This window comes from Procambarus clarkii, chromosome 14 (assembly GCF_040958095.1).
Source record: "Procambarus clarkii isolate CNS0578487 chromosome 14, FALCON_Pclarkii_2.0, whole genome shotgun sequence".
Lineage (NCBI taxonomy): Eukaryota > Metazoa > Arthropoda > Malacostraca > Decapoda > Cambaridae > Procambarus > Procambarus clarkii.
Window position 1 is genome coordinate 11,703,579 of NC_091163.1, and position 12,533 is coordinate 11,716,111.

Genomic DNA, 12,533 nt, shown 5'->3' on the forward strand with positions numbered 1-12,533 from the left:
TACCAGACAAGGTAAAATGTTAGGTATGGCCCGAGGAGGGAAGACTGAGGGTTCTGTCTCTAGTAACATTATCCCTGCGGCCGCCTCTCTAAACTGCATTTCATTCATACACGCAGCTCTGGTCGCCTAACACCGAATGGTGTTAGCCTTCAGAAAGGCTTCACTTTCTGAAGGCCCTCAGAAAGTGAAGGGCCTTCAGAAAGGCTTCACTTTCTGAAGGCCCGGCCTCACCAGGCCTCCCTCCGCCCCCCCCCCCCCTTTTCAGGCCCGGCCTCCCTCCGCCGCCCCCAGGCCTTCCTCTCTTCCCCCCCCCCAGTCCGGCTTTGTCAACACAAGCAGTGAAAATGTTCAAGTATTATAATGCTATCTACAAGCAGTATCCCTGTTCTACTCAAGATGCTCGTTAATCCAGCCGCCAAACCCGGTCCCTGTTTATGAATGAAAAACGGTTTACATAGGACTCAACTGATAACGTTCGAACATGTCTGGAACAGTGCTTCGCTGAGGACCTCTGTTCGAATCCCAATACTGTAATGCTTTACTCACATTCGTCAAATACAAATAATCAACAACAGAATCTGAATGCTTAACTATATATAAACTTTAAGTTCTAATATTAATTTATAACACATTCTTAATTCACAGTATGTTAAGTTATAAATTTACCTGGAGAGGGTTTCTGGGGTTCTGCTCCTGTTATGGTGGTACTTATAGTAAGGATGAGGACCATAATGTATATACCGACCTACACCCAAATTAGAAAGTAGGAATCTGTATCGAGTTGGATAAACCGGAAAACTATTTTTTACTTGGGTTGCTTTGACAAACTAAACCTAACTCTTCTAGGCCTAATGCGTGATATATGAGGCCTAATATAGTACGAATGTATTCTATACTAGGCCTAGGAATATTTGTTTGTTTTCTAGCTTCATTTTTTTAATTTCTTACTCGTCACTCTACTAAATGCGTATGAATTTGTGACGATGATAGTCACAATAGGTACTATCTAAGCAGGAAGTTGGTTTACCCTGAGACCAGAGGACGACCGCCGCTTTAACACACCTAGCCTGAGGACGAGTTGCCGTACTCAAACGATAGTAAAGTGCTTGTTAGTCGAACATTACTTTACACTCTTCCTGTCCTAGAACCACTCCTCTATAAATGAGACAAATGCAAATAATTTTCAACAAAATCTTGACACCTAACCTAAAAAAAATGAAATAAAGAATACGTTAAATTTGATGAATGCGTGATAGGTCGCCGCTTGGACGAGCCTAGCCTGGAGAGAGGTTGCCGTATCAAGGTCGTCCAGGGGGATGGTGGGAGAGGGGGACTAAGCCCAGCTGGTCTTAGAAGGTGAGGGTGAGACACTGAAGCGTGTGGCTAGTTGTCCAGTACTTTCAAGAGCACTAACCCCTTCCCGGGTTACTCATGCCCGTGCCCACCTCTTGGGTGACAATGTTCATCAATCAATCCTTCCCGCCACCCTGGTGTGAGGGGAGGATGGTGTTGTCTTGCACGAGACACGAGACGGTACACCTTACTCAAAATATATAGTTATACACATTATTGAAATTATATACTTTGACACCCAAGTTTTAGCAGCCGCGCGCACAGTAAGTGTCGATTTTCCAGAAGCTTTAACAAGACAAGAATCGGTAAATCGCTCAATATACTGGATTTACCGCAACGATAATTGCAATTACCTGAAGATAACAATTTCTGAAATACTTCTTGTGTAGAAGACAGGCATTACCTCGTGACTGTTCAGAAATTTCAGAGAAATTCCGTACGTGCAAAGATCTAAGACCTTTGGCAAAGACCCTAGTCCGGGCTTGAGGAGTAGACCAACTCCTAGAACACCATCCAGGTACACTCCAGGTCAAGCAGGGTGTGATGCATAGGGCAAACTGCGGGCCGCCCTGGTTGAGCAGGTCACCAGCCATAAGGCCTGGTCTGAGACCGGGCCGCTGGGACAGTGACTCCCAGAACCAATAAGTGTGGGGAAGGCGAGACCTCTATGCCCGGGGGCACTAGTCTCACCCTGGAGGTGGACCTTGACCTACACTCACCTGCTGGTGATGGACATGGCTGCCTGCTACTCCTCCATACCTTCTGAGCCTGCCTTATCCTGCTGCTTACGGCGCCCCGTCTCCCAAAACCGTTTCGTCTTTAATAACACAATAATTTCGTGTACAAGTAGCGGCGGCTCACTAATTGACCAATTAGCGTTTTATCTATGCAAGCCAAACATTGACACTGGATGATTTAGTTTTCTCCGGTCACAGAAACTTTTCAAGTTCTCCCTGGTGTCTGCTGTTCCGGAGATACTTGGTGTTGCGGAGATACTTGGTGTTGCGGAGATACTTGGTGTTGCGGAGATACTTGGTGTTGCGGAGATACTTGGTGTTGCGGAGGTACTTGGTGTTGCGGAGGTACTTGGTGTTGCGGAGGTACTTGGTGTTGCGGAGGTACTTGGTGTTGCGGAGGTACTTGGTGTTGCGGAGATACTTGGTGTTGCGGAGATACTTGGTGTTGCGGAGATACTTGGTGTTGCGGAGATACTTGGTGTTGCGGAGATACTTGGTGTTGCGGAGATAGTTGGTGTTGCGGAGATACTTGGTGTTGCGGAGATAGTTGGTGTTGCGGAGATACTTGGTGTTGCGGAGATACTTGGTGTTGCGGAGATACTTGGTGTTGCGGAGATACTTGGTGTTGCGGAGATACTTGGTGTTGCGGAGGTACTTGGTGTTGCGGAGGTACTTGGTGTTGCGGAGGTACTTGGTGGTGCGGAGATACTTGCTACTTGGTGTTGCAGACTGAAGAGTTGTGGAGTAGTTGTATTGTGATGGTGCTGCCTCGATTTGCTCATTATATTCCGTTTTCTACCATCTTGTAGTACGATGTAATTTCAGGGTTGGGAGTCTTGTCTTCAAATAGTTTCCGTGACTGCTTTTATTCTCCAATGTTTCAATACCTCTCTCTGGTTCTGAACGCTTCCCCCAAGGGAATTAGAATTTAGTTTGCAGTTGTTACCTTTTCAATCGGCTTGTTCTATACGGGAACAAGGTATATATATACGTATATACGGGAAGTGTGGTGTGTGGGTGACCCCCGTCACCACCACTGGTCAGGGAGAGGGCCGGAGGATAGTGTGGCCGGACGCAGGTCGTTAGTAGGGGGTGGGTGGCAGTAGCGGCCGGCCGGCCCCACCACCACACACCTCAAAGACAACATTCTAACGCGCACATGGTGGCCGGGGCGGCTCAACCTGCCGTGTGTTCTCCCTCCCCACGGGCGAGTCTTCCTCCCTCTTATTGCTGACAATGTCCTCCTTCAACACTCACCAAAGTTTCTCAACGTTTTCTCTCGCTTATTTTACCATACTTGCCGGGTTGAGGTTGTTAACAGGTTGTTAACCATCAACTTGAGTGTCTCGGTACATCACAACCTGGTGGGTGGGGTCTAGTGGCTGAGTGGACAGCGCTCGCGATTCGTAGCTTGAGAGACTAAGAATCGCAATCGATCCCCGGTGATGACGGAAACAATGGGCAGAGTTTCTTTTACCTTGATGACCCTGTTACCTAGCAGTAAATAGGTACCTGGGAGTTAGTCAGCTGTTACGGGCAGCTTCCTGGGGAAGGGGGGGTGGAAATCAGTTGATTGTCAGTTGAGAGGCGGGCCAAAAGAGCCAGAGCTCAACCCCTGCAAGTACAACTAGGTAGTAAATACACAACTATGACTCCCAGCACTCATATTTACTATTAAAGTGATCAATAAAACCATAGTCGCTACTCCAACAGCGCAGTTCGCTCCAAACAGTTGAGTGCCACGAGGCGCGGTCATTGTCTTCACTCACCGCACACGCCTCGACCAGCCAATAGCCAGGGCCTCGCCCCAAATATATCGACCGCTGCATCAATACCGCAGGCGCTGATACACGTGGTGGCGCACCTCACACCATCCTGGGTAGATAGTATTAGTGTGTAGAACAGCGGTGAACAACAGTTATTCACGGAAGATATTTCAATAAGTGTTGATATAAATAGAGCGTATGGCCGCTGCAGGAGGAGCGGTGCGGCAAGTAACACGGAGGAACAATGTGTCTCACTGGCACAGTGCGTCTCGCTGTGGCATCGATCGCGGCACCACCCGTCTACCGAGGGAGAGAGTGGAGCAGCACGCGGCCCTTGTACTGCTCTGAGGGCAATGGGTAATCGCTGTATTGAGTCCGTTTTCTCTGGGGTAAGTGGTTGATGTATGGGGTTAGGCAGGTCAGAGGCGGCGGCTGTGGTGTGCGTATGGAGCCGGCTGACGAGGTACAGGGACAGTCACTCCTCATCTAAGGCCAAGCACTAATGCGGTGAACGGAAAGTCACATAAATAGGATTGTCTTACAGTCAATAAAACTGATTAGGACGTCTGTCTGACTATTAACAACCTCCTATATTCTTACCAGAGTGGTTGAAGATTGTGCAGTTACTAAGTGAGGCGACTTGGGGTGTGTGTGGCCGGCGACTTGGGGTCGCTGACCGTGTTGGAGTTTAGCAGTAACATGCATATCATGAACACGCGATACACCGTCATGAGCTTAAGGAAGAAAAGAGGAGTGTTCTTAGCTAAGGAATATGTTTACTTGTGTTAGGTGTAGACAGGGTGTAGTAGGTGTTGGAGCTCATAGGAAACCCGGTATCAATGGCTCCTCCGTCTCATTGACATTTGCCTTTATAGACGTTATAGAATGACGAAATAATAAGGTCCGCATATAAATAAGATTGCATATTAGTCTCTTAAAGTGGTGTTGTGTGTGCTATAGTGGCGATCTTCGTGAACAAATAAAAGTGATGCCCACATTGTGCATGCATCTGATCTGTGAAGAGACGACAGGGGTGTCTCGGCCACTTGGGGGTGTTTACACGGGTTCTGTACGGGAGCAAGACTCGTGCAGCAGCTTGTTCTGTACGGGAACAAGACTCGTGCAGCAGCTTGTTCTGTACGGGAACAAGACTCGTGCATCAGCTTGTTCTGTACGGGGATCGGCTTGTTCTATACCCTGACTCTCAAATGAGGTGAATTGAGCTCTCCCCCCTACGGATGGACGATTAGTGGTGGGTGTTGAAATAATAATTACATGGGAATGGTGGCGGCCTTCTGCTAGAGCAGGGGTCTCCAAACTTTTCAATGTAAGGGCCACATTATATATTTCCCATATTTATGCGGGCCGGAGGAATAAAAAATGAAATTGCTATTTTGTATAACTAAGATTGTCAATGTGCATTGTCAAAGTACAGAGAAAAGAATATTGTACAGTGTTTGTGCTCCCTGAAACGGAAGCAGAGAAGCCCCACTCGCCCTCCATCCCCACAATATACAGTTATACACAACTGATTGGTTGTAATGCACAACACATACCTACCAGTATTAGTATCTGTGCGTCACACTATCGAGAGAGAGGAAAACTGACTCGGGTTGAGCGCCACCAGTCAGCAGCCCCAGCTTTGAATAATTCTGCGATGCCATTCGTACGATAATTATTTTTTCAAGGCCACCACACAGGGATTTGTTTGGAGGGCCGGATGAGATTATGTGGCGGGCCGGATGTGGCCCGCGGGCCATAGTTTGGAGACCCCTGTGCTAGAGGTTATCATCATCATCTCGATTGACAACAAATAACATTTTACCTAATCTGAGGAATTCAGTTAAGTGTGAATACCGTCACAGAGGACAGAGAATCACACACAAGACAATAGGTGCAAACTGTAGACTAAGAGGCGAGCTGCTGCTCTGCTTGCTCAGCACCGTTCTCGCCAGTGTTGCTCACACTCTTGTAGTAATGTGCCCTACCCTAACCTACCGGAGGAACCACCAACAATAACGGGACATTGTCAATGTTAGGAGCCGCTTTTCATCTAAATATTAGTTATAGACCTTAATATAGGCCCCACATAATTTAAACCGTAAACATATACTGTCGTCCAGGTGTATTTTGCCAGGCGTTATATAGAATACATTACCAGTGTGTTGTAGCCATTAATTATAAAACATGATCTAAAATCTACTAGAAGCCAAGATGAAGACGGGTGTGGCTGGCCTTGGTGTATATAGTAGTTACTGTGGCAGAAGGTGTGGAGGTGCGGTTTGTACTAAGCTTCTTCAAGGAGTCCCACAATGATAATACTAACAAAGTCGACCACTACCTCTTGCTCTGTGATCAACACGTGTGTGAGAGGATAACTGCAGAACAACCATTGTTATTAGTGTGTTGAGGGCTAGTGTGACGCCTCAGTCCACCAGCCTGGTTCTTGAACCTGTCTAACATCATCTTACTTCTCTACTTAAACATATTTGAAGTGTGAAGCTTAACCTCTTTACTCCAAGTTGTCATACAACTGCTAACTTTAGTCAAGGCCTTGTTAATGGTCAGTCTTATTTACTGTGTTCGCATCAACTACTCTGGCTACCGCCAAGCTTTTCCATTATACACTAATATTTCCAATGTTTACCCTTGTAGATATCTCTTTACAAAATAGAATTAAAATTGCAACTTTTGATCTAATGAACAGCAAATGCTTTAAATCTTATTCCATGTTTTTTTCTTTATTTATAAGATGGTTCAAAGCAATGACTTTGAAGAATGGTGGTGATGGTTGTCTGTGTGTAGTGTGTGTAGTGTGTGTAGTGTGTGTAGTGTGTGTAGTGTGTGTAGTGTGTGTAGTGTGTGTGTGTGTGTGTGTGTGTGTGTGTGTGTGTAGTGTGTGTTTTTTTTTTTTGGTGGTGATGGGTGTGTGTGTATATTGGTGGTGGGTGTGGCGGTGATGGGTGTGTGTGTGTATTGGTGGTAATGGGTGTGTGTGTTTTGCTGGTGGTGGGTGTGGTGGTGATGGGCGTGTGTTGGTGATGGGTGTGTGTGTGTTGGTGGTAGTGTTGCTGGTGGTGGGTGTGGTGGTGAAGGGTGGGTGTGATGGTGGTGGGGATAGGTGTGTGTGGTGGTAGTGATGGATGTGGTGGTGAAGGGTGGGTGTGATGATGGTGGGGATAGGTGTGTGTGGTGGTAGTGGTGGATGTGGTGGTGAAGGGTGGGTGTGATGATGGTGGGGATAGGTGTGTGTGGTGGTAGTGGTGGATGTGGTGGTGATGGGAGTGTTGGTGGTGGTGCACGTGTGTGTGGGTCAACAATACCAATATTGCACATTTACCAGTTTAGTAGCAAAAGTAAATGCATGTTTGGTGGTATTCCCGCGGATGAAGGTGTGATGTGTTAATGAAGCTTGTGGGTGGTGGTGTCACTACCACCATGTACTACTACTACCACTATTGCTGCGGCTGCAACAACTACTGCTAGTGTGGTGTGAGGCCAACAGCTCTTAACTCTCTGCCTTCTCTTTCCTCTTGACGCACGCTCACACAGGCGCCTGGTTCAACAAAGATCAACTGGACCCAAGAGGTAAGACTCAACCTTTCTTGATACATTGTTGGCCCATGTGTCCGTATCAAGCGCCTGTGTTCCCTACTGACCACCTCCTGCTCCCATAACATCCCTACTCAACCTCTTGTGTTCAGCTTTAATGTTTCTACGCGCAGGCATGTGTACTTCTCAGGTGCCTCAACCTAGCCAAACCTAAAACCCACGGATAGAAAACGGCAAAATCCATCAGTTTTGCTACCTGCTATAAATTGTAGTACATCACATTTTGACCGTTGGAGAGCTTATACGGCAAAATGTGATGTATTAGTCGAGATGACAGGTTGTAAACAAACTTGTTTGTTAGGGTGGTGTACCCTTTGTGAAGGTAGGTGTGTGTGTTCGTCTGTCTGTCTGTCTGTGTGCGTGTACGGGCCTGTGTGTGTCTGTGTGTATTTTCTCCACATGTAGTGTGTGACATGTTAGCTTTAGACTGAATGGTGGTGTCTATAGGTGAATAATTAAAGTCCCGAGTCGTTAAAACTGGCTTTTATTTAATCCTCGGTCTTGACAATTTTGAAGTGTAGTGTGTTTAAGCAGCACAACTGTAGATGGTTCACCGCCGTACTAACTGTATAGTATGGAAAAACACGTTGGTAATCATAAGGCTTTGAATATATTCCTTGTGATGTTTATGTGGAACCTGTTTGTCTATGTAAGTTCAGTGCCATCCTCCACCCCTCACCTGTAGCCTGAGTAGGTCAGTAAGTCCCCCCCCCTCACCTGTAGCCTGAGTAGGTCAGTAAGTCCCCCCCCCTCACCTGTAGCCTGAGTAGGTCAGTAAGTCCCCCCCCCCCACCTGTAGCCTGAGTAGGTCAGTAAGTCCCCCCTCCACCTGTAGCCCGAGTAGGTCAGTAAATCCCCCCCTCACCTGTAGCCTGAGTAGGTCAGTAAGTCTCCCCCCCCCACCTGTAGCCTGAGTAGGTCAGTAAGTCCCCCCCTCACCTGTAGCCTGAGTAGGTCAGTAAGTCTCCCCCCCCCCACTTGTAGCCCGAGTAGGTCAGTAAGTCCCCCCCCCCCCCGTAGCCTGAGTAGGTCAGTAAGTCTCCCCCCCCCCACCTGTAGCCCGAGTAGGTCAGTAAGTCTCCCCCCCCCTACCTGTTGCCTGAGTAGGTCAGTAAGTCCCCCCCCCCCAGTAGCCTGAGTAGGTCAGTAAGTCTCCCCCCCCCACCTGTAGCCCGAGTAGGTCAGTAAGTCTCCCCCACCCCCACCTGTAGCCTGAGTAGGTCAGTAAGTCTCCCCCACCCCCACCTGTAGCCTGAGTAGGTCAGTAAGTCTCCCCCCCCCACTTGTAGCCTGAGTAGGTCAGTAAGGCCCCCGCCCCACCTGTAGCCTGAGTAGGTCCGTAAGTCTCCCCCCCACCTGTAGCCTGAGTAGGTCAGTAAGCCCCCCCCCCCACCTGTAGCCTGAGTAGGTCAGTAAGTCCCCCCCCCCCACCTGTAGCCTGAGTAGGTCAGTAAGTCCCCCCCTCCACCTGTTGCCTGAGTAGGTCAGTAAGTCCCCCCCCCCCCCACCTGTAGCCTGAGTAGGTCAGTAAGTCCCCCCCCCCCAGTAGCCTGAGTAGGTCAGTAAGTCTCCCCCCCCCCACCTGTAGCCCGAGTAGGTCAGTAAGTCTCCCCCCCCCCACCTGTAGCCTGAGTAGGTCAGTAAGTCTCCCCCACCCCCACCTGTAGCCTGAGTAGGTCAGTAAGTCTCCCCCCCCCCACCTGTAGCCTGAGTAGGTCAGTAAGGCCCCCGCCCCACCTGTAGCCTGAGTAGGTCCGTAAGTCTCCCCCCACCTGTAGCCTGAGTAGGTCAGTAAGTCCCCCCCCCACCTGTAGCCTGAGTAGGTCAGTAAGTCCCCCCCTCCACCTGTTGCCTGAGTAGGTCAGTAAGTCCCCCCCCCACCTGTAGCCTGAGTAGGTCAGTAAGTCCCCCCCCTGTTGCCTGAGTAGGTCAGTAAAGTCCCCCCCACCTGTAGCCTGAGTAGGTCAGTAAGTCCCCCCCACCTGTTGCCTGAGTAGGTCAGTAAAGTCCCCCCCCCACCTGTAGCCTGAGTAGGTCAGTAAGTCCCCCTCCCCCCACCTGTTGCCTGAGTTGGTCAGTAAAGTCCCCCCCCCCACCTGTAGCCTGAGTAGGTCAGCAAGTCCCCCCCCCACCTGTTGCCTGAGTAGGTCAGCAAGTCCCCCCCCCACCTGTTGCCTGAGTAGGTCAGCAAGTCCCCACCCCCCCCCCACCTGTAGCCTGAGTAGGTCAGCAAGTCCCCTCCCCCCCACCTGTTGCCTGAGTAGGTCAGGAAGTCCCCACCCCCGACCTGTAGCCTGAGTAGGTCAGCAAGTCCCCACCCCCCCACCTGTTGCCTGAGTAGGTCAGCAGGTCCCCACCCCCCCACCTGTTGCCTGAGTAGGTCAGTGAGTCCCCCCCTCACCTGTTGCCTGAGTAGGTCAGCAAGTCCCCCCACCTGTAGCCCGAGTAGGTCAGCAAGTCCCCCCCCCACTTGTCCCCTCGTTAATGTGGAGGTCAGAGTTGTGTGCATAATAACGAGATAACACTCAAGAATTACCTTGGTACTATTAACACATTCAGATAAGAGTATCTTTATCTTATCTTAAGAGACCCACTAATCGTGACGGTCAGGTAGTTTTCCATACAGGTCAATTAAGATATTTCTCTTCTCTCTAAAAATGAACTACAAAAGTTCCTTTCTCACACAATGGGCTGGATGTTTGTCGGTAAAGGAGGCATTTCCCCTGAAGCACACCTCGACGTCTTCAAGGAGACGGAAACAGTCAATAAGTGATCAGAATGAGCGATATATAGTAATCCTGGCCGGTCTGACGACATGGGAGGTGGTTACCCGATTGAGGTAATCTTCGCTCTGATTGCTCACATGGAGTCGGTGTCGACATAACCCTAGATAACGGGTTCAGAACATGGCGCTCCTGTCCCCCCCTCACTTGCTGGACCACAGTGACATGGCCTTAGCTGCCATGGAAGACTAAACACTGGAATATGTTTACATACCTGCAGGGGCCAGGTGTAAGGTGCATGTCATCTGCGAGTAGTTGTCAATGGTGCTGTACAAAAGTTCACAAGACAGGACTCTACACACTGTTGCTTCTATAGATGCCATCTTGCTGGAAGGTTGTCATCCAGGATGAGGCCACTTGCAACTTGTTGTTAGATTTAGCTACTCGGAACAAGTTCCAAGTAGCACGGGCTATGGTGAGCCCATAGCGGACTTGCCTGGCACAAAAGCGGCGCTGTGTGAACACCTGCAAGTCTAGTCTGTTTACCACCTCCACACCTCCACCTATCCCCAAACCCTTCCCCCCCCCCCCCCCAACACCCCTCTCCCCACCAAAACCCCTCTCCCCCCCCCCCCCCACACCCCCACTCCCCCAGTAACCCTCTCTTTCACATCTTGCTCTTGTAATTGTTTCAACTCTCTCTTGAGCAGTTTCTGGAGGGTAGCCCTCAGTGTTTGCCTAACATTGGATGAGGTAGAATAGAGCTAAAAGCTACATGGGCGGGAATCTGAGAAGCCCCGCAGACAAGTACACTCCGGCCCAGCCTGAGTAAGAACAAGGACACAATCAGTATTAGAGAAGCACCCGTTGTCAAGAGCATGAAAGTCCTTGGATATGGCATAACAAGAATACTAAATTGTTAAATATGTTACTGTTGGTATGGCCACACCTGCGCCCATACCAACGGCACACCTGCGCCCATACCAACGGCACACCTGCGCCCATACCAACGGCACACCTGCGCCCATACCAACGGCACACCTGCGCCCATTGAGAGCAGCAGCAGCAGCAGCAGCACAGGAACAGCTACACACACACAATCATAGTTATCAGTACCCGCACACCTCGCTCATTACGGCTTCCCCCTCACACTGACGACAGAAAAATGTCTATATTAAACATAGGAGTTTGTTTGGTTATAAATAGAAACTGTCTAGCATGGGTTAATAGGCCCTATGCAATGTCTTCTGTTGTTTTGGTCTTAACACGACCTTCAGGATGGAGGCAGTGTTCGTCCCAGATAGTTTCTTACACACCTTGAAGGTCAGAAATTACACAAAAAACTAAGTTATTAGAGATCACCCAAGACGGCGGAGGATAAGTGGTTATATTTTGATTCTTGCCGCTGGAGGCGTCTAGTTTGTGCACCCCATACTTATCCTGTGAGCGGTAGCGCAAAAAGCATTACAGAGGGCACAAAATGTCTTTATCAGACCTCAACGGAGATTATTACATACTTTCATCTGTCCTTCATGCCTTATAATTACAATGTCAGCTAGTTAGAGAATGTTCTATTTCAAGAGCTATATATTTACAGCAAATCATTATACATTAATTGTAGGTGTTATCACTAATACATAATTGTTTGAGCAATGGAGATATTAGTCATAGGGGAGCTGCTGTTTATTAAGTCTTCACAATACACTACTTGTTTCTTAATCTCATATGTCGTTTATCTACTGGGAGCAAAATGGTTGAGTGGTTATAATTCCCCTAAGACCCCAGAGAATGGGAAGTTCCTCGCAAATCTCCACAATGACAACATTACCTTGTTTTTGAGGAGATTACAGCGAGCGTGCGGGAGTGTGTGGCGCAGGCGGCCACTGTGGGCCTGGTGCAGTAAGCAGTCACCACCTGTAGCCCCTGGTAACCACCACACACGCGTCACTAGCATATCCTAACTTGTATACAAATTTTCCCCCTCCCATCCTCCTCCCCCCCTTCCTTATCCATCCCCGTGATCAATCGTTATTAGAAGCTAGACGCAAACATTTGCCACTTGGTAATGTGGTATCTCCACCTAAGGACGCTCCCTATAATACTCCCTAGCCTAAAAATTAATTCATGACGTAGCGTCCTTGAGTACTGGGAGGTATTGCAATAACGCTAACATTATCATGCTCCTAGCGCGCACTCCCTAGTCTCTCTCTCTCCCCTTACTATCTACCCAACGTTCACAAGTGTTCCCTTTATCAAACATTTCCAAACTTCTCTATCCAGCAGCGTTGCTAACTATGAACGTGTTCATTATAGGAATGTACATTGGGACTTTACCTTCCCTC

At 48.8% G+C, this 12,533-nt stretch overlaps 1 protein-coding gene across 2 annotated transcripts in view; it reads left to right on the forward strand.

The window, feature by feature from the left end:
• The window catches only part of LOC123771486 (cell surface glycoprotein 1), a 120,988-nt gene that overhangs the window by 81,339 nt on the left and 27,116 nt on the right, over positions 1–12,533 (forward strand). The window contains exon 2 of one of the 2 annotated variants that reach the window (XM_045764049.2): positions 7,409–7,444. The exons of the other annotated variant lie outside the window; for it this stretch is intronic. Coding sequence (XP_045620005.2) covers positions 7,409–7,444 — 36 coding nt within the window. The remainder of the gene's footprint in view (positions 1–7,408; positions 7,445–12,533) is intronic. 2 annotated transcript variants of the gene reach the window in all.